The sequence below is a fragment of the Echiichthys vipera genome (genome assembly GCF_963691815.1).
Source record: "Echiichthys vipera genome assembly, chromosome: X".
Taxonomy (NCBI): Eukaryota; Metazoa; Chordata; class Actinopteri; order Perciformes; family Trachinidae; genus Echiichthys; species Echiichthys vipera.
In genome coordinates, this window is record NC_139825.1 from 18,710,042 (window position 1) to 18,735,596 (window position 25,555).

The 25,555-nt window shown below is 40.8% G+C and overlaps 2 protein-coding genes across 3 annotated transcripts in view; one reads left to right on the top strand and one right to left on the bottom strand.

Annotated features, from left to right (window-relative positions):
• Positions 1-604: 604 nt before the first annotated feature.
• Positions 605-22,523, bottom strand: rbck1 (RanBP-type and C3HC4-type zinc finger containing 1). Of its 2 annotated transcripts, none has more exons than XM_083939789.1 (13): positions 22,463-22,523; positions 22,291-22,341; positions 21,766-21,910; positions 21,472-21,568; positions 20,547-20,745; positions 14,027-14,157; positions 13,759-13,932; positions 9,617-9,777; positions 9,376-9,472; positions 5,807-5,986; positions 5,604-5,702; positions 1,494-1,637; positions 605-1,395 (listed from the first exon to the last, which is right to left on the bottom strand). In XM_083939789.1, the coding sequence occupies exons 2-13, from the start codon at positions 22,331-22,333 to the stop codon at positions 1,315-1,317; spliced, it is 1,551 nt and encodes a 516-aa protein (XP_083795915.1). In that variant the 5' UTR covers positions 22,334-22,341; positions 22,463-22,523; the 3' UTR covers positions 605-1,314. The 2 variants fall into 2 exon arrangements, with proteins under 2 accessions (XP_083795915.1, XP_083795914.1); XM_083939788.1 differs by having other exon boundaries at positions 22,435-22,518.
• A 1,074-nt stretch (positions 22,524-23,597) lies between these two features.
• Positions 23,598-25,555, top strand: part of necab3 (N-terminal EF-hand calcium binding protein 3) — a 47,565-nt gene continuing 45,607 nt past the window's right edge. The window contains exon 1 of the mRNA XM_083938748.1: positions 23,598-23,735. Coding sequence (XP_083794874.1) covers positions 23,613-23,735 — 123 coding nt within the window. The 5' untranslated portion in view covers positions 23,598-23,612. The remainder of the gene's footprint in view (positions 23,736-25,555) is intronic.

The following is a 25,555-nucleotide window of genomic DNA, read 5'->3' on the forward strand; positions in this document are numbered from 1 at the left end:
CATACCTGATAACATGAACATATTGTGACAGAAAACTATACTGTTATTAGGTTCATTTTTCACATTTGAGAAAGATCCATCTGAACTTTTAAGTAAATCCTGCTGATAGTTAATCTCACTGTAATCATGTAACAAATGACTCAATTTTAAATAAAAATAAATAAATATCAAACTGTTTTTGATAAAGGCACATTGGTAATTTTAGGACAACTCAAAAAACATGCAAGGGAAGATCAACAAACTTCATGGATCCAGACATAAACAAAATATATGCAATAGCACATTGGTTTGTGTAGTTCAAAAAGGTACAAACTACAGTTTAAGTCCTGAACACCTGACAAAAATACAGCATCCTTATTTGTCCACCGTGCCATGTTTCAAACGGATACTTCAAACATTAAGTGCATGCTTGTCTTGCATAATAAAAACATTCATTAACAACAAACATAACAAACAAAGATTCATTAGTTTAGTTTTTTTTATTTTGAGAATGTGAAAGGAAAAACATCAATAGAAATAATGTAAAGAAAAGGAAAAAAACAAAACAAAAAACAATAATAACCAAATCAGAATAACATTATTTTGTTGTTGTTTTTTGGTTTGTTTGTCTTTTTATCTTTTTTTTGTATATTGAACCATTCATTCAATGTAAACAACATCCTTCCCCACAGTCTGATTAGTTGACTCAAACAAAATCTATTGCTATTATAGTACAGATAACAAATTCATATATTAGTCACTTATCGAGGAAAAACAAGCTTGAGTTTACTTTGGAAGATGTTTCTTTGGTTTTCAGCAATCGTAACACTAACAGAAATACAGTTTTTGGTGTGTTTATAAGTTTTGAATTAAACTTGAGTAAATGCAATATGATTGACAGCTCATCAAACGTTATTGTGATGAAAGCAGTAGCCAGACAACATGTATATTAAGTATTTACTTCCTCACAAATATTTATTATTATAGAAGAAGATCCCAGTAAAGCTTATTTTCTCAAACTGACAATTATAACCTGAGCTGTGGAGATGTAGGAGACAAAGAAAGGCATGCCTCAGTGACAAGACAATTTCTGTCCAGTGTCTTGTTACTTTACCATTAAAACAGTAAGTAAGGTAAGTTAAGAACACAATAATACAGCCAGCTTTACACTTATAGCCTTGCAGCTGTGTGTGTGTGTGTGTGTGTGTGTGTGTGTGTGTGTGTGTGTGTGTGTGTGTGTGTGTGTGTGTGTGTGTGTGTGTGTGTGTGTGTGTGTGTGTGTGTGTGTGTGTGTGTGTGTGTGTGTGTGTGTGTGTGTTAATTAGTGTGCTTCCCTCAGTGGCAATTTTGGCAGTTGGGGTGGCAAGGCTGATTATTAACTCTGCATCTACAGCCCCCTGATGTGTCGCCACTGCCCTGTAAGATACAACAAGAGAAAAAAGTCATATGCACAGCTCAAAAACATGCGCTAACTTTCCTGTATACTCCATCTGCTTGTAAGTGAATATTTTTACATTTGGTCCCCAGCGAGCTTGCTTGGTCACCCAGCAGATTTCTGTCTTGCACATCAAACAGCAGATCCAATCACAGCCATCTTTTTTCTGGACGATGATGTCACACCGTGGACATTTCATGGCCTCCCCGTTCTGTAGCAGGCTCTATATTGAAATACAGTGAAATCATATAAAATGTTAAGTAGCTATAGAGATATATGTACAAATAATATGACGACTCAGACAATCAACACTGAATAACAGATGGTAACCAAAGATTTGTGATAGTCTTGAAAGATGGTTATATAGTTATGGTTAGGCATTCATCTTGAATAGTTAAGGTTAGACATTCATCTTGAATAGTTAAGGTTAGATGGTTAAGGTTAGACATTCATCTTGAATAGTTAATGTTAGGCATTCATCTTGAATAGTTAAGGTTAGACATTCATCTTGAATAGTTAATGTTAGGCATTCATCTTGAATAGTTAAGGTTAGATTGTTAAGGTTAGACATTCATCTTGAATAGTTAAGGTTAGGCATTCATCTTGAATAGTTAAAGTTAGGCATTCATCTTGAATAGTTAGGGTTAGATGGTGAAGGTTAGGCATTCATCTTGAATAGTTAAAGTTAGGCATTCATCTTGAATAGTTAGGGTTAGATGGTGAAGGTTAGGCATTCATCTTGAATAGCTAAAGTTAGGCATTCATCTTGAATAGTTAAAGTTAGGCATTCATCTTGAATAGTCAGGGTTAGATGGTGAAGGTTAGGCATTCATCTTGAATAGTTAAGATTAGACATTCATCTTGAATAGTTAAGGTTAGATGGTTAAGGTTAGGCATTCATCTTGAATGGTTAAGCTTAGATGGTTAAGGTTCGGCATTCATCTTGAATAGTTAAGGTTAGATGGTTAAGGTTAGGCATTCATCTTGAATAGTTAAGGTTAGATGGTTAAGGTTAGGCATTCATCTTGAATAGTTAAGGTTAGGCATTCATCTTGAATAGTTAAGGTTAGGCATTCATCTTGAATAGTTAAGGTTAGATGGTTAAGGTTCGGCATTCATCTTGAATAGTTAAGGTTAGATGGTTAAGGTTCGGCATTCATCTTGAATAGTTAAGGTTAGGCATTCATCTTGAATAGTTAAGGTTAGACATTCATCTTGAAGAGTTAAGGTTAGGCATTCATCTTGAATAGTTAAGGTTAGACTCATTTTGAATAGTTAAGGTTAGACATTCATCTTGAATAGTTAAGGTTAGGCATTCGTCTTGAATAGTTAAGGTTAGATGGTTAAGGTTAGGCATTCATCTTGAATAGTTAAGGTTAGGCATTCGTCTTGAATAGTTAAGGTTAGATGGTTAAGGTTAGGCATTCATCTTGAATAGTTAAGGTTAGATGGTTAAGGTTAGGCATTCATCTTGAATAGTTAAGGTTAGGCATTCATCTTGAATAGTTAAGGTTAGGCATTCATCTTGAATAGTTAAGGTTAGACTCATTTTGAATAGTTAAGGTTAGACATTCATCTTGAATAGTTAAGGTTAGGCATTCGTCTTGAATAGTTAAGGTTAGATGGTTAAGGTTAGGCATTCATCTTGAATAGTTAAGGTTAGATGGTTAAGGTTAGGCATTCATCTTGAATAGTTAAGGTTAGATGGTTAAGGTTAGGCATTCATCTTGAATAGTTAAGGTTAGGCATTCATCTTGAATAGTTAAGGTTAGACATTCATCTTGAATAGTTAAGGTTAGGCATTCGTCTTGAATAGTTAAGGTTAGATGGTTAAGGTTAGGCATTCATCTTGAATAGTTAAGGTTAGATGGTTAAGGTTAGGCATTCATCTTGAATAGTTAAGGTTAGACATTCATCTTGAAATGTTAAGGTTAGATGGTTAAGGTTAGGCATTCATCTTATATTGTTAAGGTTAGACATTCATCTTGAATAGTTAAGGTTAGATGGTTAAGGTTAGGCATTCATCTTGAATAGTTAAGGTTAGATGGTTAAGGTTAGGCATTCATCTTGAATAGTTAAGGTTAGATGGTTAAGGTTAGGCATTCATCTTGAATAGTTGAGGTTAGGCATTAATCCTGAATAGTTAAGGTTAGACATTCATCTTGAAGAGTTAAGGTTAGGCATTCATCTTGAATAGTTAAGGTTAGACTCATTTTGAATAGTTAAGGTTAGACATTCATCTTGAATAGTCAAGGTTAGATGGTTAAGGTTAGGCATTCATCTTGAATAGTTAAGGTTAGGCATTCATCTTGAATAGTTAAGGTTAGGCATTCATCTTGATTAGTTAGTGTTAGGCGTTCATCTTGAATAGTTAAGGTTAGATGATTAAGGTTAGGCATTCATCTTGATTAGTTAGTGTTAGGCATTCATCTTGAATAGTTAAGGTAAGATTCATCTTGAATAGTTAATGTTAGATGGTTAAGGTTAGGCATTCATCTTGAATAGTTAAAGTTAGGCATTCATCTTGAATAGTTAAGGTTGGGCATTCATCTTGAATAGTAAGGTTAGATGGTTAAGGTCAGGCATTCATCTTGAATAGTTAACGTTAGGCATTCATCTTGAAGAGTTAAGGTTAGACATTCATCTTGAATAGTTAAGGTTGGGCATTCATCTTGAAGTGTTAAGGTTAGATGGTTAATGTTAGGCATTCATCTTGAATAGTTATGGTTAGGCATTCATCTTGAATAGTTAAGATTAGATGGTTAAGGTTAGGTATTCATCTCGAATAGTTAAGGTTAGACATTCATCTTGAAGAGTTAAGGTTAGGCATTCATCTTGAATAGTAAAGGTTGGGCATTCATCTTGAAGTGTTAAGGTTAGATGGTTAAGGTTAGGCATTCATCTTGAATAGTTAAGGTTGGGCATTCATCTTGAATAATAAAGGTTGGGCATTCATCTTGAAGAGTTAAGGTTAGGCATTCATCTTGAATAGTAAAGGTTGGGCATTCATCTCGAAGAGTTAAGGTTAGACATTCATCTTGAATAGTTAAGGTTAGATGGTTAAGGTTAGGTATTCATCTCGAATAGTTAAGGTTAGACATTCATCTTGAAGAGTTAAGGTTAGGCATTCATCTTGAATAGTTAAGGTTGGGCATTCATCTTGAAGTGTTAAGGTTAGATGGTTAAGGTTAGGCATTCATCTTGAATAGTTAAGGTTGGGCATTCATCTTGAAGAGTTAAGGTTAGACATTCATCTTGAATAGTTAAGGTTGGGCATTCATCTTGAAGTGTTAAGGTTAGATGGTTAAGGTTAGGCATTCATCTTGAATAGTTAAGGTTAGGCATTCATCTTGAAGTGTTAAGGTTAGATGGTTAAGGTTAGGCATTCATCTTGAATAGTTAAGGTTAGACATTCATCTTGAATAGTTAAGGTTAGGCATTCATCTTGAATAGTTAAGGTTAGGCATTCATCTCGAATAGTTAAGGTTAGATGGTTCAGGTTAGATATTAATCTTGAGTAGTTAAGGTTAGGCATTGACCTTGAATAGGTAGTATAGGTGGTCGGGAAGCAGGTCTCGCAAAAGTTATTGTGAGATTCTGCAAATCTAGAGTTGCCATCTCAACACAACGATAAAACAGCTACATAATACAACTCCAAATATAATAGATATGTTAGTCATGGGTACACCCCCCTGCCACTCTTCTTTGAGTAAGTTTGCCCCTGGCAAAGCATGGACAAAGAGCACAGAGCCTGAGGTGTGGCTAGAGCCACAAACATATTAAAACGGATAATAAAATGTGGAGTGTACAACTAACTAAATCAAGGTCACTGCCAGAATTTTTTTTTAATAATTGGCAGGCTCTGAGGTCAACACTATAGAATAATAAGTGATGACAGTAAGCCTTCCCTATATTCATGATTCATAGTACAGGCATTGAGACACAATACTTTAAAGTTATATAATAATAAAAAGTTAACTTTTTATTTCACCTGTGTTTGATTAGACTCCTACAGGATGTAATAAAGCACTTAACTACTTTTAAGACTTTTCGCAATATCCTGGTTCATAGTTTGGTGGTACAAAACCGTAGCGCTACACAGGTAGTTGTGTTTTTTATTCCACCCTAATCTGCAAAAGAGCATTGACATTATTGCACTATAGTGCAACAGACTTTAAGGCTGACCTACCTCGAGCATCTGCTTAGTTTGCTGAGCCGCCACGTCGTTCTCTGCTCGGATGCGCAGGTCATCCTGGTAGTCCTTGCAATTCATGCCCTCATGGACAGCCTGCAAAAACACAAAACTCCCTTTATGTTTGGTACTTCTAATATAAGGCTACTACAAAGGAAGAAAATGTCAGTCAGTAAATAAAGTAAATGACAGAAACTTACCTTGCAGAGAATGCAGTTGTTTTCGTTGCAGAGTTCACACTGGAACTCATTGACTTCATCCTCATAGATGCACCATCCTCGACAGTTAGGAGTCTGACAGTGAAAGCTGTGCTCTGAGCGGCTTTCTGCGATGCTCAGTCGCAACTGCAGAAACCGCTCGTGCTCCTCTTCTGTGAGCAGCTGTGATCCAAGATCATATGATGGTTACAGAGAGAGAGACAGAGAAGAGAGAGAGAGAAGAGAGAGAGAGAGAGAGAGAGAGAGAAGAGAGAGATAGAGAAGAGAGAGAGATAGATAGAGATAGAGAGAGAGAGAGAGAGATAATTTTGAATTTTAAAACAAGTTTAATGATCTATTCTTTCACGTATGTTACAGAAAGGGCATTTTCTTTAAGAGACCATTAGTCGCTTTATGAATTCATGAAAGACGACAACAAATAAATGAAAACATACAAAAAATCTAAATAATCTAAATAAATAAGGACTTAATTAAGCCACATGTTCTCCATAAACCAGTTCATCAACAAAGCATAAAACTTCTCTGTAACACCATACGTCTTCAAAAATTCCAAACTCTTTCATTCCAGCATAGTATTTAAAATCTATCAAAATCCTTGACTTCACTAGTCTTTTAAACACACACACTGGATCATGATCAGATGTATTTTCAATTATGCTTCTTCTACTAACCCAGATTGCCATTTTTGCTTTTCCCAGTATGAAGTTTAATAGCTGACAGCAAGATTTACGTCTTTGTGTGTACTTAACTCCCAAGATGAAAACATTCTTAGTAAAAACCAAACCAAAACATGTAAAAATACATTCTAACAATTGGAACAAGCAGATTAGCCTATGACACTCCATAAATCAGTGAAAAACAGTCTCTCTTTCACAACAGCTAGGACATTTATCATCAACCATAGGATTTAGCACCGCAACAAAAGAATTAACAGGCACAATACCATGCTAAATCTTCCACTGTAAGTCCCTGTATCTCTTTGTTAATGGTGGTTTATAAAAGGTTCTCCAGTTTGGTTTAACATTGTCATCTAACACAAGCTTGGCCCGCCATGCTGTATCAGTCCTTGTATTAAGTTTTAATTTGTTCAAAACCTTAACACAGGCTTTATACAGTTCTTTACCATCAGTTTCATCCAGATACATTTTCTCAAAACAAGATACATTCAACAAAGGCCCTTCACACCCATCAAGCTGGGGCATGAGGGTCAATTTTGGAAACAGAAAACCATCATCCATTTCAGAACTAATGGCACAGTAAGATCTCTGCATGTCACACTCTTTCTTTGTCAAGACACCTTTCCATTTGGTTAATAGCTGTGCCACAACTCGTGTTGAATTCATTTTTAAAGCAGTAGCCACAGGTTCAACCTTATCAAGTTCACCACCTGCTACAGACACTAAATTCTCCAAAGTTTTTACACCATGGCTCTCTTAAATGAAGTCCAATGGTAGAGATGATTCTCTTGATATATCCAGCCTAGATCCCCTTGTCAACGGTTCCTTCAACAGCAGTGGTGCAGATATTGAAAATTCACATCTCTTTATTTTAAATAAGCAAAGCACTTTGAAAAGTCCACGATAGAATGCAGGCAGATTCTTGAAAGGCAGCCTGTTGGGGTCCATTAGAAAAAGGGAAAGATCCAGCTGTAAACCTCCCAGTCTTCGCAATATAGTATAGGCCAAAGGTCTCCACAATAAGTCTGTTGGGCCCACAAGCAGTCTTTGAAGAAACTGTACGCGGAAGGCAGCGACTCGGCTGACCAGGTGAACAAGTCCTTGGCCTCCTTCATCTGTAGGCAAAAACAACACGCTTTGGGGGATCCAGTGCAGCTTATCCCAAAAGAAATTCACCATTTCAGTTTGAATATCAGACAACAACGCTCTTACTTTCATCATTAGTCTCTTGTCTAAGTTTTGTCAGAAACTTTTTCGGCGTGCAATCTCTTGATCAGTAAAACCACCATTCTCTGGATTAATCCTAAATTGTTGCACTGAATCAACAAAGCCCATGGTATCTGGAAAATAATTCTCCACTCGTACTCGTTTCATATTTTTGGTGCGTTTCAGAAAATCCTTTATGGCATCTAAGGTATAGGAAGCCCTAAATACGTGCTGCTGTGACGGTGAGCAGGAGTCAGTGGAATCAGACTCAGATTCAACATTTAAATCGGCTGAACCGGCTGTTTTTTTAGTTAACCTAGTGCGTCCATCAGAATCTTTTTTTCTTTTCACCATGGGGTACTTAAACTCCACAGTAGTGTCCATTCCTTCCTCGTCATCTAAACCCTCCAATACAGCCTCTGCTACCTCTACAGCAGTCTTTTCGTTTACCGTGGGAAACTCCAACAACATATTCCCACACGCGTCTTCACTTTCTACAACTTGTGTGTTTACATTCTGAGAAGCAGAAAACTCATCAGACACTGTGCTACACCCCATACCTGGATCTTGCTTACCTGTTGCGTCGCTTTGTTCTGGTCCCTTTTCCGCATTATGTTTGACAGACGGCCCTGCCGCTGAAGTCTCATTCTCCGCCACCTCTCCTACTCCTCCAGGCTCAGTTTCAGACAGTTCACTTGCACCTGTGACAGGGCTGCCTACTGTGGGTCTGCTTTTATTTTTCTCAGGGCAAGCACGAATGAGATGTCCTTCCTTTCCACAATGAAAACATTTCATAGTTTCGGTAGTGGCGAAAATGGTATAATCAAACTGCTCAATTTTAAATTTGAACGCGACATTGAGATCACTTGTATAATCTTTAAGGTCTCCTGAAAGACACGACATGTTTCAATAATGGGGAATTGCATCCAAGCGGGATCTTTTTAACTGAAGATACTATTTGCCCATATCTTGCCAATTCACGGCAAATCATCTCGTCGCTAATGAACGGCGGTACATTGGACAATATTACACGTCTTGAAGGAGTTACGAGTGGTAGAACATTAACCAGATTTCCATCTATATTTATACCTGTGCTGATAATTTCACTGACTTTAGTAAAATTATCAAGAAAAATAACCACTGAACCATTCATTCTAGAAGCTGAAACAATGCTATCATGTCCCACAATAGCGCCAACAGCTAGACCACATTCCTCAACAGATATATCTGAATTTACGGGGATTTTAATACCATGAGGCCGACTCAATTTATCAAACGCCATTCTCTCCATGTTTGCCACGCTAACCAGCGATCAAATCGCTGGTTGCGGACGAAGAAACAATAAAGACAACACTTATCTAACTAAACATAAATTATAAAGTAAAATAGGAAGGGAAAACAAAGATAGAAAAGTAACCCTCAGCCGGACAAATGTCCGCACACGCACTCACTCACTCACTCACTCACTCAACAAACGCTACGCCCACTCAGAGAGAGAGAGAGAGAGAGAGAGAGAACTTGTAATGTTCTGCCTGTAAGAGGCTCTTGAGGTTTCTTCGCCCGGGAGGAGTTTTTAAAAGTGTATTTGACATTTGAGTAAATGCCTGAAATTGAAAATAAATTGAAAAAAATAATTGAAAGTTTCTTGTTCTCTAGTCTAACACTCACAGCTTTGATCTCTCGGTCCAGTAGCTTGCTGTCACATTTCTCAGGACAGGATACCTCAGCATCGTGACTGTTCACTATTGTCCCTTTTAGACACTCCCTAAAGAAAGGACACACACAATAAAAATATGAATGCAAAATGCTTTATGAATGTGGCCATTGTAGACTTTTAGAAAGAAAACAAAATACTTTTATCACTTTTACAACATATGACAAATTCAAAAAATTATTAACTGTGTCAGACCTGCAGAAGGTGTGTAGACACTCTCTGAGCACGATGCCCTCTCCTGGCTCCAGAGGAGAGACACAGATGGGACAGTCTGCCACTTCGGTGTTGGAGATAAGGTTCTGTTCTTCTGTTGCCAACAAGTTCAGGAAGTTCCTCTCTCGCTCCTCCTTCTGAGCCTTCATGACACGGAAAGGGTGGGAGGTAATCACAATAGAGAAATTCACTACTTTGTCTCATTACCCATTACAGACACTGTTATACTGCGTTTCCAGGAAAATGGAAAGTGAAACTGCTGTTGAAAACAAAAAGCTCCTGGCATCAGCTTGAATAGTTTCTTATCTCTGGAAAATCCTTGGAAACAAAATAATGGCTCTCTTGGAAGAGACTGCAAGAAGAATGGACCAAGATCAAACCCTAAAAACATAAATCTAATCTTAAATCTTCTATTCTAACACAGTGTTTACTGTTCTCTATTCTTGCTCACTGTTTTTTATTATTATCACAAAACAAAGGTTTTTGTTGAAGTGCCTTGGTCATTTAAAAAAACATGCTAGTGCAGCAGTGGTATAGCCACATATACATACATATATTCTATCAAATTCTGAACAGAAAAAAAAAACAATATTTCAGAATAAATAGAGTTTTAATGATCTGTTCTCTAAAAATGCAAAAATATGCATTGACAAATCCAACATAGGCAAAGGAAAACCTGATTATTTATGTAGTAAATGATTATTCTAAATAATGCGTTGATGTTATTGTGTTGCTGACACTTCCGCAGGATTACTAACTAAACTAAAAGATTAACTAAAAGAGGAACGCTTACATTATGTATTAATGTGTGTGTATTCACCATAAAATTCCTACACTTGGCCTGATTTTTAGATTTATATGAAAACTGATCTCTTGTCTTTGGAGACAAAGGAAAGAGGGAGTTTCTTCCAGTCTAAGCGGGAAAATGAATGCATCTCATTATTCTCATCATAAATTTAGTGCGCATGCGTGAAAGTTGCATGCTGCCTGTTACTGCTCCGGTTTTGTTAGTTCACTTTTTTGAAACTTTCTTAACTTTTATTCTCCTTTTGTTCGTTCTGTTTCTACACCCTAACTTCTGTTAAGTTCTACCCTCTACAATGAGGTTACTTTCGATTGTTTTGTTTTTTCGTGTTGTTTTTATCAATGCCGCTTCCACCAGGACACGCTGTCTTTGTTTACCCTGGAGAATAGCTGATCGCGCTAATGCCGGCTGGCATAGCGGCCAGACCAGCTGATATACCACCCGAACTCTGGAGAAAAACACACCGGGAGAGGTGGGAAGCAACGTCGGGGCAGTACAGGAGGGTTGAGATGGGACAGGCTTATGGAGAGGAGAAGATTTAAGCCGTGTCTCCCCTCTGTTGTTATGGGCAATGTATGGTCTCTCTACAACAAAATGGATGAACTGACGACGCAGAGGACCTGTATGTCATCACTGTTGTTCTGTACACCCCTCCCATCTGCCTGCAGCATCATACACACCACGATCTCCAGATTCAACACCCCAGTGCCTTCATCATCATATCGGGAGCATTTAACCACTTCACCTTGGATAGAGTTCTGCCGACCTTCCAACAGTACATGAGCTGTCCTACCAGAGAGGAGAGGACTCTGGACCTGATGTATGCTAACATTAAGGATGCATACATCTCCTCTTCTCTCCCCCCTCTGGGCAGGTCAGATTATAACCTGGTTCACCTCAAACCCTGCTATGTGCCTCTGGTGAAGAGGGAGCCTACAACCAAAAGGACTGTGAGGAGGTGGTCTGAGGAGGCTTATGAGACACTGCAGGGCTGCTTTGAAGTGATTGACTGGCCTGCACTTTTTTTCACTGAGTGCATCACGGACTATATAAATGTTGGCGATGTTCCAGCTTGGACTGTAACCTGCTACGCCAACAATAAATCTTGGATCACCAAGAACATTAAGGCCATCCTGAATGAAAAGAAGAGAGCGTTCAGAGATGGCAACCGTGATGGGGTGAGGAGAGTGCAAGAGGTTCTCAGACTTAAACCCAGGGAGGCTAAAGACAATTAAAGGAGACAGCTGGAGAACAAACTCCAGCATAACAGCATGAGGGACGTGTGGAGTGGCATGAGAACCATCACCGGATTCTAGAAGACTGCTAGCACAGGGTTGGGGGCCGTGTGGACCAGGCCAATGAACTGAACCTATTTTTCAATAGGTTTGACTCTGCCGCTGGCTGCCCTTCATCGACTGCCACTTTACCTCCCCCTACTCCTTCTGCTTACAGACCCTTTGTCTGACCCTCACCACCTCACTTCACACCTACCTATTCCACCCCTCCCCCCTGCTCTACATAATTTCCTTCACAACCTGATGACCTCAGCCCTCCCCCAACGGACACCTCTACAGTGTCATTCACGCGTCATTCAGTGTCCCAGGGTGCTTAAAGCTTGTGCCCCCCAGCTGTGTGGAGTACTGAGTCAAGTCTTCAGCCTGAGCCTGCACCTCCAGAGGGTCCCTGTGCTGTGAAAAACATCCTGCCTCGTGCCTGTGCCAAGGACACCGCGTCCCAGTGGCCCTCAGGACTACAGACTTGTGGCCCTAACGTCCCACATCATGAAGACCATGGAGAGACTCGTCCTGGAACAGCTAAGGCCTATGGTCAGGCCCTTCACTGATCCACTACTGTTCGCCTACCAGCCCCGCCTGGGAGTTGAGGACTGCACCGTCCAACCTGTTGTTCAGAGTCTACAGTCATCTGGACAAGCCTGCGAGCACTGTGAGAGTCATGTTCTTTGACTTCTCCAATGCACTCAACACCATCTATCCGGCTCTGCTGGGTGAGAAGATGTCTGCGATGCAGGTGGAGGCCCCGATCTTGTCCTGGATTGTGGATTACCTGGACCATGCACTGAGTCCTGCTAACTTCAGAAGTTTTCGGATGACTTAGTTGGCTGCATTGGAAAGGGGAATTAATGTGAATACAAGACTGTTGTGGGTAACTTTGTCACTTGGAGTGAGCTGAATCATCTGCAGCTCAACGTGAATAAAACAAAGGAGCTCATAGTGGATCTGAAGATGGTAGAAACACCTGTGACCCCTGTCCCCATCCAGGGGGTCCCTGTGGACCCTTTAAAGGAGTATAAGTACCTGGGGGTGTACTTCAATAATAAGATGAGCTCGACTAGAAATGCAGAGGTTGTCTACAACAAGGGCCAAAGTCGACTCTTTTTCCTGAGGAGGCTGAGGTCCTTTAACATCTGCCGGACGATGCTGAGGATGTTTTATGAGTCTGTTGTGGTCAGTGCAATCTTCTTCACTGTCACATGCTGGGGCAGTGGGCTGAAGGTCTCAGACACCAACAGACTGAACAAACTGATCAGGAGGGACGGTGATGTCGTGGGGGAGGAGCTGGACACCCTGAAGACTGTGGCAGAGAGGAGGATGCCGTACAGGCTCTGGTCTATACTGGACAATGTATCCCATCCTCTCTACGACACAGTGGCCCAGCAGAGGAGCACCTTTAGCAGAAGACTCCTCGCACCCAGATGCACCACAGGAAATATTTCCTGCCTGTGGTCATTAAATTATATAATGCATCCCTTGGTACTGTTGGTACTTTAGTGAGCAGATCTGGTGACCACCGGCTATTTGACTATTGACTATTACTTTCCATAATGGTATGATTAGAAATTGCATTTCCATATCATAGCTTTTACCGTGCCCATTAATTTTCTGTGTTATTCTCATGTGTGTCATTTCATGTCATAATATATAAAGTATATTATGTATATAAATATATTCCCTTTTTTGTAGTAAAACCCCCCAAACCCCAGCTGTTGTCTGTGAGCTTTAATTTTGTGTTGCAAAGTTTTGATGTCACTGTTTTATGAGAACAAACGTTTTCAGATTGACATTGATAGAAATTGATTAATACAATTAATTGATAAAAGAAACTGATAGCAAAGTTTTCTTATAATTCTTGCAGGTGACTAGTTTTCCATCGGGCATTGTCCACATTACCTGTCTATATCGGTGGTGGTACCCCCTTTTGAAGAGGAATAATGAATTAGCCTTATTAATACTTAATAAGGTGATTAATTTATTTATTATAATATGTGTACTTATCTCTTCTTATCCTACAGCACTGTTACCTGTTCGTACTGCAATATGGCCAGTTGTTCCTGCTGAATTCGAAGAACCTCCTGCTGGTCTGGCTTGTAGATGTCAGGCACCTGGTAGTCCTCCGGCCGGTCCCCTCCACATATCTCACAACCAGGACGCGTTGGTTTATTCATGAACGTACACATGGAACAAGCCCAGCCAAACTACACACAGACATAGATAGAGTTTTCTTGTACAGTTATGAAGTCACTTACAGGCTCAGTCACACTGCGACATTATGTCTAATCCTGAGTTTACCTGAGGTGTAGGAGCCACAGCAGGTTTCGGAGGTGGAGGAGGAATGTGTTGAGTCTCGGGAGGAGGAGCTGTCTTCTCACCACCACCTCCACCTAGCCCTCTGGGTAAAAGTTGTATCGATTCCAAAATGCCTAGGAATGAATATTATTCCATAAAAATTAAATCAAATTGGTTGGTTGACTTGTTAATTCCATCTGTAATCAAGGCAGGTATTGAACTTTAATATATTTTCAGTAATGTGTCTGTTTCAAATAACAAACACTGTCAAATTACACAAGTTTGCATTGTGTGATTGGACTGTTGCGTTGGTTTGTTAACTTATTATTCAATCCAATTTTGTGTTTTCTTTAATTATCTATTATTGCATAAGTAGTTTGTTATGTATCAAAATCCTTAGAGGTATTAAATTGGCACTGTTATTTTAACCGTACAATAGTAGGAGTAGATAGTAGTTAAATTAGCGCATCCTTGATGGACTTCCGGTTTGGCTGAGATGGAGTAGACACGGGTCGGGTCTTGCTCCCGCAACTTTTGATAATTTTTACGTTTTAGGACCCCGAAAGTCACAACAATAGTAATATTCGTCTTGTTAAACGGATACACCACCTAAAGATGCCGACACATTCGACCAGACAGACTGTAAAAGGCTAGCCCCGCAGAGGAGGCAGGTGGCGAGATTAGCATGGAGCTAACCTCTTGGAGCATCACCGTGCAGCCCTCACCACCGAGAACAAAGCCCTCTCTGCCGAGTTCAAAGCCTCCATTTCAATGCTCAAAGCAAAGCTGGATCATGTCCACGCCACAGTGTCCGACCACGCTCAGAAGATAGGCTCCCTCGAGGCAAATGCAAATTTACAGGACAAGCATCTGCTAACCGTGGAGGCCTTCTGTGCTTTGGTAACAGAGAGCAACACTAAGTTGATAGCTAAAGTCAGCGACCTGGAGTCTAGGAGCTGGCGCAATAACATCAGGGTGACTGGATTGCCAGAATCTGTTGAAGGTCCGTGGCCCACAGCCTTCTTCACAGAGCTGCTCATGGAGGTTTTCGGGGAAGGCTTTCTGGAATCACCGCCGAAGTGTGACAGGGCTCACCGCACACTAGCTGAGAAACCGAAGCCTGGGCAGAGACCAAGGGCTGTCATCATCAGGCTGCACAGGTACCACGTGAAGGAGAAAATCATACGCGAAGCCCGCACCAGGAGAGGCCAGCTACAATGCAAAGGGTCTCCCATCTATGAGGACTACGCTCCGGAGGTGGTGGAGCAGCGCCAGAAATACAGAAAAGTGATGTCGGAGCTTTACAACCAGGGCTTCAGACCCACGCTGCTGTTGCCCGCGAGGCTGGTCATCACCATGAAGGATGGAGCAGGGAAAAGGCTCTCCCGTCTAGCCCCGATGACCGTGGGAGAGCTGTTGATTTCACCATAGATGAGCCGCTGTCATGTTGTCTGGATAACCGTGAGTTGGTGTGGTGTTGACTGTGTCGCTGTGCTATAAGAGCCCCTGACTGATCGGAGTTATATATTGTATATTATTTTTAGACCGCCTCGTTAACAGTTAAAGTGCTAATGGGCTGCTGATTTTCTGTCTGTTAACGTTTTAAACAGAAATCGCTAAGTGGTCATTTTAATGCACTGTGGACAAGTTGACTCGAGGTCCGGTGTTTTCTGATGCTTTTTAAATTCCCGCTCTTCATCCTGTTTTTGTGCCTGCTCTCACTGCTATGTGAATTCAGTTTGTCTTTGGTCGGCCTTCGTGCCAAGCACTGGAAGCTCGTCTGCATGTGGATTTTAGTTCGTTATTATATATATCTTTCACAGCTTTATTTTATTTTATTTAAACTTTTTATCACCCACCGCCAGTGTTATCTGAAGTATTCTTGTTCTGACACTTTTTATAGTCTGATGTGCAGAGGTGACCTGTATCGGTACAGCGTGCATTCTAACGCAAGGTGAAAGGGTTTTATAAATGCATCCTATTCATCTGAGCTGAGGTAGAAAAATACCCTCATGCAGACTAATTTGATTTAATGTCTGTTCTGGAATAATTATTAATACTATTTCTATGTTTTATTCTTTACTATTATTCTCATGTGACTTTAAGGGGTCAAACACTGTTTGTTTAGGGAGGAGACCCATGAAGTTCAGTTTAGTGGTTAGTCCACACTAGAGAGCTCAGAATGTGTTTTTTTTCTATGGGAGTAGCCCTCAGATTAGTCACGCTGTTACTGTCTTATGTTGTTTTTGCTCTGTTTTATGTGCGTTTTGGCCTTTTATTTATTTATTTTACACCCTTCCTCCCCACTCTTTCCCTCCACTACTACAGAATACGTCAGGCTATGCAGTTTGATTCGACCTTATTATTATTGTTCCTATGGCTAATGCTGTAAAGACAGGTACTGGAGTGCGTCTAATTTCTTGGAATACTAAGGGAATGAATGGCGCGGTCAAAATCTGTAAGGTCCTGACAGTTGCAGCAACTTCAGGGGGATGTGATGTTTCTGCAGGAAACACATCTCAAAACAGCCAACACCTCATGTGTTAAGAGGGTGTGGATGAGCCAGTTATTCCACTCAAAATTAACAGATAGAGTTAGTGTGGCAGCTATCATCATTCATAAAAGGGTCCTGTTTGAGCCGACAAATGTAATCCTAGATATTGACGGCCACATAGTTTCGGGCACACTTCAGAACACACCAGTGGTTTTAGTTTCGGTTTCTGCGCCCACCTGGGACGATGAACACTTTTTTACAAGGCTATTCGCTAAAACCCCAAATGTGGACAGACTGCATTATCATAGGGGGAGACTTCAACCTGGTGCAGGATGTGACTCTTGACAGATCTTCTCCTACACAGGTTACGCTATCCAAATCAGCACACACAGTAAAAACATATGCATCACAGTTGGGAATTTCCGATCCTTGGAGGATTAGAAACCCCCATGGGAAATTTTTCTCCCTTTTTTCTCATGTACACCACACATTCTCCCGAACTGATTTCTTCTTACTCGATAACAACCTCCTCGACTGCGTGAATGCATGTGAATATCACCCAATAGTCACTTCTGACCACGCTCCTACCACAGTTGACATTAGTTTTCCACGAGATACAATTCCACGTTCACCATGGAGGTTCAGCTCACACTTACTGTCGGATAGTAAGTTTAGAGATTTTGTTGCGACTCAAATCCACTCTGACATAGAGTTCAATGACACCCCTGATGTCAGCAGCGGCACTCTCTGGGATGCACATAAAGCTACTGTTGCAGGACAAGTTATATCTTATATTTCTCAAATGAGAAGGGCTGAACGGGCTTGGCTGGTGGTAATTGTGGAGGAACTGGTAAAACTCGATAGAACTTACTCCACCTCTCCACCCCCCGCTCTATATAAGAAACGGCTACTACTACATCCAGAACACAGCCTCTTAATGATGCGCGTAGTGGAGAGACAGCTGCGACAATACAAACAAAACTTTTTTGGGCAGAGAGATAAGGCAGGGAGACTCCTGGTGCAGCAGGCCCGCACAGCTAGTGCTTCCAGACTAATCTCTAAAATTCAACTACCAGACGGTAGCCACACTTCTGACCCAGTGATGGTCAACAAGTCTTTTTCTGATTTTTACACTGCATTATATACTTCTGAATGCAGCCCAATTACTGCAGCGACCCACTTCCCCTTACACTGTTTAACATTCCCTCAGATTGATATAATCATCGCTAGTACACCCATCGCTCTGTTGGAGGTGCACGAAGAGTCTATGCAGAACAGGAAAATCTCCTGGTCCCGATGGTTTTACAGTCTAATTCTTTAAGGCATACTCAACACTATTAGCTCCCATCCTTGTGAGAATGTTTAACGACTCCTTTCCTGAAGGCAGACTGCCAGCGACCTTGTATGAGGCATCTATTTCATTGCTCCTGAAGAAAGACAGGGATCCTACTTCATGTGTCAGCTGCAGATCGGTCTCACTTTTACACATAGATTGCAAGATCCTTGCTAAGGTCCTCACCCTCCGCCTCCAAAGTGATGTCATCGATAATTTCACAAGACCAGACAGGCTTCATATTCGTAGGGAGACACCCAATCTTCAACACCAGAAGGCTGCTCAACATCATATTCTCACAAGGATCGGACACTCCTGAGGTCGTAGTGGCGCTGGATGCGGAGAAAGCCTTAGACTTGGTAGAGTGGGGCTTCCTATTTTATATTTTGGAGAAATTTAGCTTTGATTCTAATTTTATTTCTTGGGTTAAGCTTCTGTATGTAACCCCGTCTGCATCTGTAAACACTAACGGCGTCCGTTCAGCATGTATCCCTCTCAGGCGTGGGACACGGCAGGGCTGTCTGCTCTCACCCTTGTTGTTCAACATAGCCATCGAGTCGTTAGCCATCTAGCTTAGAAACCAGAATGAGTTTGAAGGCATCACTCATTTTGGCCTGGTCCACAAACTCTCCTTATTTGCTGATGACCTACTCTTATTTATTTCAAACCCCACATCCTCCCTCCTCCCAGATGTATCAATCCTTAATCCGTTTGGACAACTATCGGGGTATAAATTAAAAATTCAGAAGAGTGAGTTTTATTTTTTGTCAACAACTTCAACAATCCATATTCCCCTTTAAAACAGCTGATGAGGGGTTCAAGTATTTGGGGGTGTTTATCACCAGCTCCTTCAGGGACCTTTTTCAAAAGAACTTCTAGCCGCTATTGGATAAATGCATGTCAGACTTGTCTAGATGGGCAGGCCTCCCACTGTCCCTTGCAGGCCAGGTTAATCTTATTAAGATGGTCATTTTATCAAAGTTTCTGTACCTTTTTCAACACCTCCCAATTTGTCTAAAAAAATCATTCTTCACTAACCTAGACCAACAACTTAACGCCTTTATCTGGCAAAATAAACCAGCCCGTATAGAAAAAAATATTCTTCAACTCCCTAAACCTGAAGGGGGACTAGCACTCCCTAATTTCCACCACTACTTCTGGGCCATTAATAAACTTTTACTGTATATTGGCTCTGCGGTGAAGTTGCAGACGCCTGCCCACCATTGGCTCATACTGAGATAACATCTTCCTCATGCTCTTTGCACTCTACAATTTGCTCACAGCTCCCCATAACTGCCCACAAGGTCTCATCCAATCCGGTTGTCATTAATGCCATTAAAATTTGTATCCAGTTCGGGAAGCAGTACGGCTTGCAAAGGGCTTCGGTCCTTGCCCCAGTTTTGAAAAACCTTGCATTTCTCCCTTCCTGCACCGACCCTGCATTCCACATATGGTCAAATAAGGGCCTCAAAACGCTTAAGGACCTGTATGACGAAGGGGTTTTTGCGTCCTTTGCATCTATGTCGGACAAATACAGCCTGCCTTGACACTTTTTTCGGTACCTTCAAATGAGACATTTTATCCAAAAGCAATTCCCACATTTTCCGAACCGCTCCCCTGAAGCTGAGATGGACCAATTCCTGTCTCTCAACGTACAACACAAACGACTGATATCTGTCATTTATAATAAGATTGCTCTTCTGAGCCCAGTCCCCACTGCCTCACCTAAAAATGCATGGGAAAAGGATTTGGGGGTAGACATTACTGAGTTCCAGTGGAGGGACATTCTGAAACTGGTCCACTCATCCTGGATCTGTGCCAGGCACGGCCTATTACAATACAAGGTGCTTCATAGAGCCAATTTTACCAACGCTAAATTTGCTAAGATACACCCTAGTCACAGTGATGCTTGTAACCGCTGTAAGCAGTCCCCAGCTGACCACACAAACATGTTCTGGACGTGCCCGAAGCTTTCTGAATTTTGGTCGGATATATTTCAAACCCTCAAACAGGCTCTTAACACAAATTTGGAACCAAATCCTCTGACTGCTCTTTTTGGGCTCCCTCCGTCTAAAAATCTGCCCATTACTACACATCGTGTCGTGGCCTTTACCAACCTGCTCGCCAGACATAACAACCTTCTTAAATGGAAACATGTTTCTGCACCGACTCATAATAGTTTATTTTGCAATGTCTTTGGTTGGAGAGTTTGAGGTTTTCATAGAGGGGATCCCTGGAAGCATTCCACAAAACCTGGGACCCACTGCTATTAATTTTTTGTGGTTTTTTTTTTTTTTTTTTTTTAACTTAATCTTACTTTCTATACTTATGTTACATGTTATTCGGTTCTTTGATTTTTTTTTTTTTTATTGTGACTGTGTCTGACGTGGTTTGTTGCGAGCGATAGCAGGATTCATGTTGGGGTTTTTCTGTTTTTGTCTGTGGTTTTTTCTTTTTTTCACCTTAAAGCAGACATACTGTACATGTGCTATACCTGTTTCTGTGTTCTTGTCTGCGAAAGCCAATTAAAAAAATTTGAAAGAAAATTAGCGCATTCATCACTCCGGTTGTTAGGAGACAATTTTTAATTGACAATATGTTTGACAAACTGATTGATAGACAAATAATTGAAAAGACAAAGACAATAACTGTTATTTGCAGCCTTGATCTGTGTCTGTGTCTGTGTCTATACTGACCCTCTATGCGTGTTTGCTCCTGGTCCAGTTTGTGTTGCTGCCTTGTGAGATGAGCAGCATGAGCGGAGAGAATGAACAGGAAAGCCTGGTCTCCATCATGACGGATGCCGTGGCCGTACAATGTCTCGCAGTCACGAGCCAACCGCTTCCCGATCACCCAACGTTGCACCAGCGGGGGGAACCCAAAGTCATGGCTGATCTGGGAACACAAAATAGGAGATAAACACCTTGCTCAATGACATTTAACACAGAAAGTGTGTATGCACTGTATTTGTGTTCATACATGCCCCTAAATAAAGCTACACAAACAAATCTGTATATGACAGAATTGGGTAACACTTGAAGACCATATCTATAGTGCATTATGGGGCATTCATAGTGATATATAATGCCTTCATAAAGGGGCCTGGGTCCACCCACTTTACAGTCCTGGCCTGATAACCGTACAAGATACAGTCACAAAACTTTACAGGTGTGTGGAGGAGCTTAAAATGAAGGTTGAGTTCTAAGATGGGTGTTGTTGTCCGAGTAAGTCCCCTCCCTTAGACCAGGTAATCCCATAACAAGACTGTTTCTTATTTATCACTGTGGATATAGTGCATCAGAAAGTATTATGTGTGTTGTCATAAAGTATTATGAAGTCACCATGAATATTCTCATAATGCACAATAGATGTGGTCTTCCAGAAAACCCAGACGTGTAGCATAAATTACATATCATGCTGTACATAATTACATTTAAAATGTAAAACTCTACAGAGTAACAGAGGACCATTGATCTACTACCACATACCACAGAATACTGCTTGATGACAACACAAAGGAAACAGCACAGAAACAGGCAAAATGTCTGAATTAATAGATCATGGCTCTTTATATCACCAATAGGGTTTTACAGGTTTGCAAGATATTATAAAGACTGTTACCTTTTCTTTAAGTTGTGCAATGGTCATGTCAGATGAAACCACGACAGTCACTGGGATGTAGTCATCTGACTGAGCATACTCCACGCCAATCCGCAACCTATTAAATAGAATACAATTGAACTTTCACTATTTTGATTTTTATATTAAATATGCATCCATTTTAACGCCATTTTTTTCACATTTCTAACTACAGCAGTAAGGGCACACAGAGTTGATGTTACCACACTACCTCACTCTAAAAATAAAAACCCATGAAAAGAAGGAAATTCTTCTTCACAGTTGAGTGTGTCACACCTTATGGTGTCCTGAGGGTAGGCCTGACTATTGACGCTGACAGACACTGGAACAGGGAGTTGGGACAGTCTCTGGCACAGTTTGGCTGCTTCCTGTCCGTCCCCACTGCTGAGGGCTTCACTCAGAGAAAGAGCCAGTTCCTCCGCTGCAAAGGGAGCAAAGAAAGAGCTTGTATCCTAAACACACTTGATTTCACCTTAGTGTTGGCTATTACCATTTAATGGTTCTGGTTTGTGTATGTTTTGGTACATTGTCTAGTAGTTCTCTCTCTATCCCCGTCACATAAAGACTGATGATACATCGAGTGTTCCAGGTGCTAAATAATACATAGGCTAGATACCTTTGACTTTAATTAGAGACTTATGTGTATGACTAATCAAAACAATGACCCACTTTCCCTATCCTCTGACACACGTTTGATTTATGACTAAACAATAACAAAAACATATTCATATTAGGATAAAGACATTTGACAGTGACACGACAGCCCTCGTAGCAAAATTGAAACCAAGTTGAGCAGCTCACCTTCAGTCAAATGGTCTCTCGGTGTAACTTTAGAAGAGGCCATTGTTATACCTGAAACGAAAGTTAGCACAAAATGTATCACGCGAACATCGCAGTTGTGACGTAAAGGAGCTGGTCACATTTCGGTCAAATTACACATCCAACCATAAGTTCAATTAGGAAGTAGAATCACAACTAAGGGAAGAGTAGAGTTGTTGTCGCAGCGTCTCGCGTCTCAGCAGGTAGGTCAGAACGGAAAGCGAAACTGAAGTCCAGGAAGGAAAACATTATCAGGCGCATTTAGAGTCCCTGTGCTCCGCCCCTCGACTGCTCCTGGAAAGTTTTTTAGTTTATGGTTTTAAAAACAAAAAATAAATAAACAACTTAAATATAGACCTATCCTTTAAGCATGTGTTTGTTCACATTGATGTCTTCATCTCCCTCCACTTAAAATTCTGCAGACCACTGGTCTACCCTACATAGTCCCTAGTTTAAAGTTCAAAGGCACAAGTACAATTTAATAATTAAAATTATTAAAACAGAATAGACCTGCATGCAATGGAATTTCTAGACACATGTCTAGAAAATAATCATAATGATTATATATATATATATATCAAAGGTATCGCTTTGATATATATCAAAGCGATACCTCTCAACAACCAGCAGATGGCAGTGTCTGACAAAAGTTGATCTGGTGGAATTTTAGAGCTTAAAGTTGTTTTTTGACATGACTGCATCAAAGAATTCACACCGTTAAACTTTACATTGAACTTGAATTTTAAGCTGACTCTAGACTATATTTGAACTATAACATCCACGACATAAGAGAATAAATTGCATCTTTATGAGTATTAATTGCCTAAATGATAAATGATCTCCCTCCCTCCCTCTCTCTCTCTCTCTCTCTCTCTCTCTCTCTCTCTCTCTCTCTCTCTCTCTCTCTCTCTCTCTCTCTCTGCGTCGCATGGATATTAAGATTGTATACAGTCTATGAGAGAGACAGAAGGTTGACAGTTACTGCCACACAAAACATTATATAAGGGTATAAGCAACATTTGGTCCTGATGAAGTTAACGCTCTCATCCAGATGCACAAGCAGATAAATGAGCCAATCACAGCGACTCCAGCAGGGAGGGACTTGCGGCTCCGGCTCAGCAGCGCACCACAAAGTTGCAGAGCATCTCCGAGTCCCCGCCTGCTTTTCCTTCACTTGGTATCTGTTACCAGTCTCACCTGCAGCCTTCATCTCCTCCAGACTACTATAGTTACTTTACTTTAACCTTTTCCCGTCAAGTTTGAGCGATCAGCACGACCAAGGTGTGTTTCGAAACGTCTCAAAGATGCTGGCTTGTACGGAGATGATCACTATGTGCCTGCAGTCGGCCAAACAGAAGCATCTTCGGGCTCTGCAGCAACAGCAGCCGCTGCACAGCACCGGGCAAGGGCTTACTATCTTTCATGATGTGAGTGCATCGACTCTCTTTACATCTTCGCGGAAAGTGATAAATGTTATTAATCTTAATCAATTATGCCAAGTGTCTTTGCCAAATTACATTAAAACGGCATAAAATCATAAAAGGTGGAAAAAATATGAGCATTAGTGTCGAATCGCAATTTTGACTTTTTCGCTTCATAGAAAATTCCAGAAATGTGAAAAACAATATTTTTTATCAAATGTTCTTCTCATGTATAATATGTTTGTGTGTGTGTGTGTGTGTGTGTGTGTGTGTGTGTGTGTGTGTGTGTGTGTGTGTGTGTGTGTGTGTGCCAAAGCGCTGCATGATAAATTAAGCTCTCACAGTTGGACAGGTTCAGGGACTGTTGGGGGTTCTCTTCTTTTTGTTTGTTGCACATAAACATACTGCACAAACACCTCTGGTCTTTCAAAGGCGAACACACACACACACGCGCGCGCACGCACACACACACACACACACACACACACACACACACACACACACACACACACACACTGAACACCTGCACTGAAACAATTGGCACAAGTAATTATCCGCCATCACATACTGTCATATTCTAGGTTAGCAGGCCAATGATGTGTCAAAATCTGAGCACATCTTTCTGTCTATTCTGTCACAGGCAACCTTGTCTAAATAACGACACATTACGTGTAGACGTGCAAACTGTCCCTGAACTTGGTGCAGATACAAGTGCCCCTATATGTAGTCTTCAACCTTGACTTTTTTTCTGTTGATGGAACACAAACACGCTAAGCACACTCTGCTTGATGGTTCTCGAGTCAGAAACAACGTTGTGTTTGAATAGCCTAATACAGCCTTGATCTAAGAAAATAGGGTCTAGAAAAACCAAATGCGATAAAGGAAGAAAATGACATGCTGTGCTGGTTTTGACTTCCATGGTTGTTTGTTCATTCTCTCTTTTCACATCATCCTTTTTTGTCTTTCCATTCTTATTTGGTGAAAGGAACAATTTGAAGACTTTGGGACATCTTATTCCTGCTTGTAGGGTCCCCAGTTTTTCAGCTGACAGATTTTGATATGGTGTTTAAATGGTCTGTCCACCAGTCTCCACACTGTGAAGGAAAAGTCGAATTCTTGGTCATTTAATAAGCTGAAAAACAAGCATAAATAGGTTGTGCCCAGAGTAAAGCAAAGCAGATCAATAGTGATTGATTTTCAGAGATAATGCCAGTGGCTGAACTGTATTATTGCAGTAGTACACATGGATTTTCAATATGTATATCTATGGAAAAAAAAACATTGCCTCCATTGCAACCGATCTCTATGTAGGAGGGGTTTTTTGATTTGCCCTAACCAATCACTAGAGACTTACATATCAAACAATATAATGTAATTTTAACTAAAAACTAATAAACAGCAATGCCAACATACTGGTTTTGCTGTGGTTTTAAAGGGATACTTTGCCCAGAAGAAGAATTCCTTTATTTGTCCCGCAATGGGGAAATTCAATTTTCACTCTATTATTATTTTTCATTTTACACACACACAGGCCCGAAATACACACACATGCACAGACAGGACCTATATACATGCAATTAATGGAGAGATGTTAGAGCGAGGCCAGTGACCAGCGCCCCGAGCAGTTGGGGGTTTGGTGCCTTGCTCAACAGCACCTCGGCAGTGCCCAAGAGATGAACTGGCACCTCTCCAGCCACCAGCCCACGCTCAGAGTAGGGCAGGTTGTGCCTTTGCCATAGTAGGTTCGTAATTCTGCTGCTGGATGACTTGAGATGGCCTGTCCCACCTGCATGTACCACCCAAGTTGTAATGTTAAAGAGCTGGTA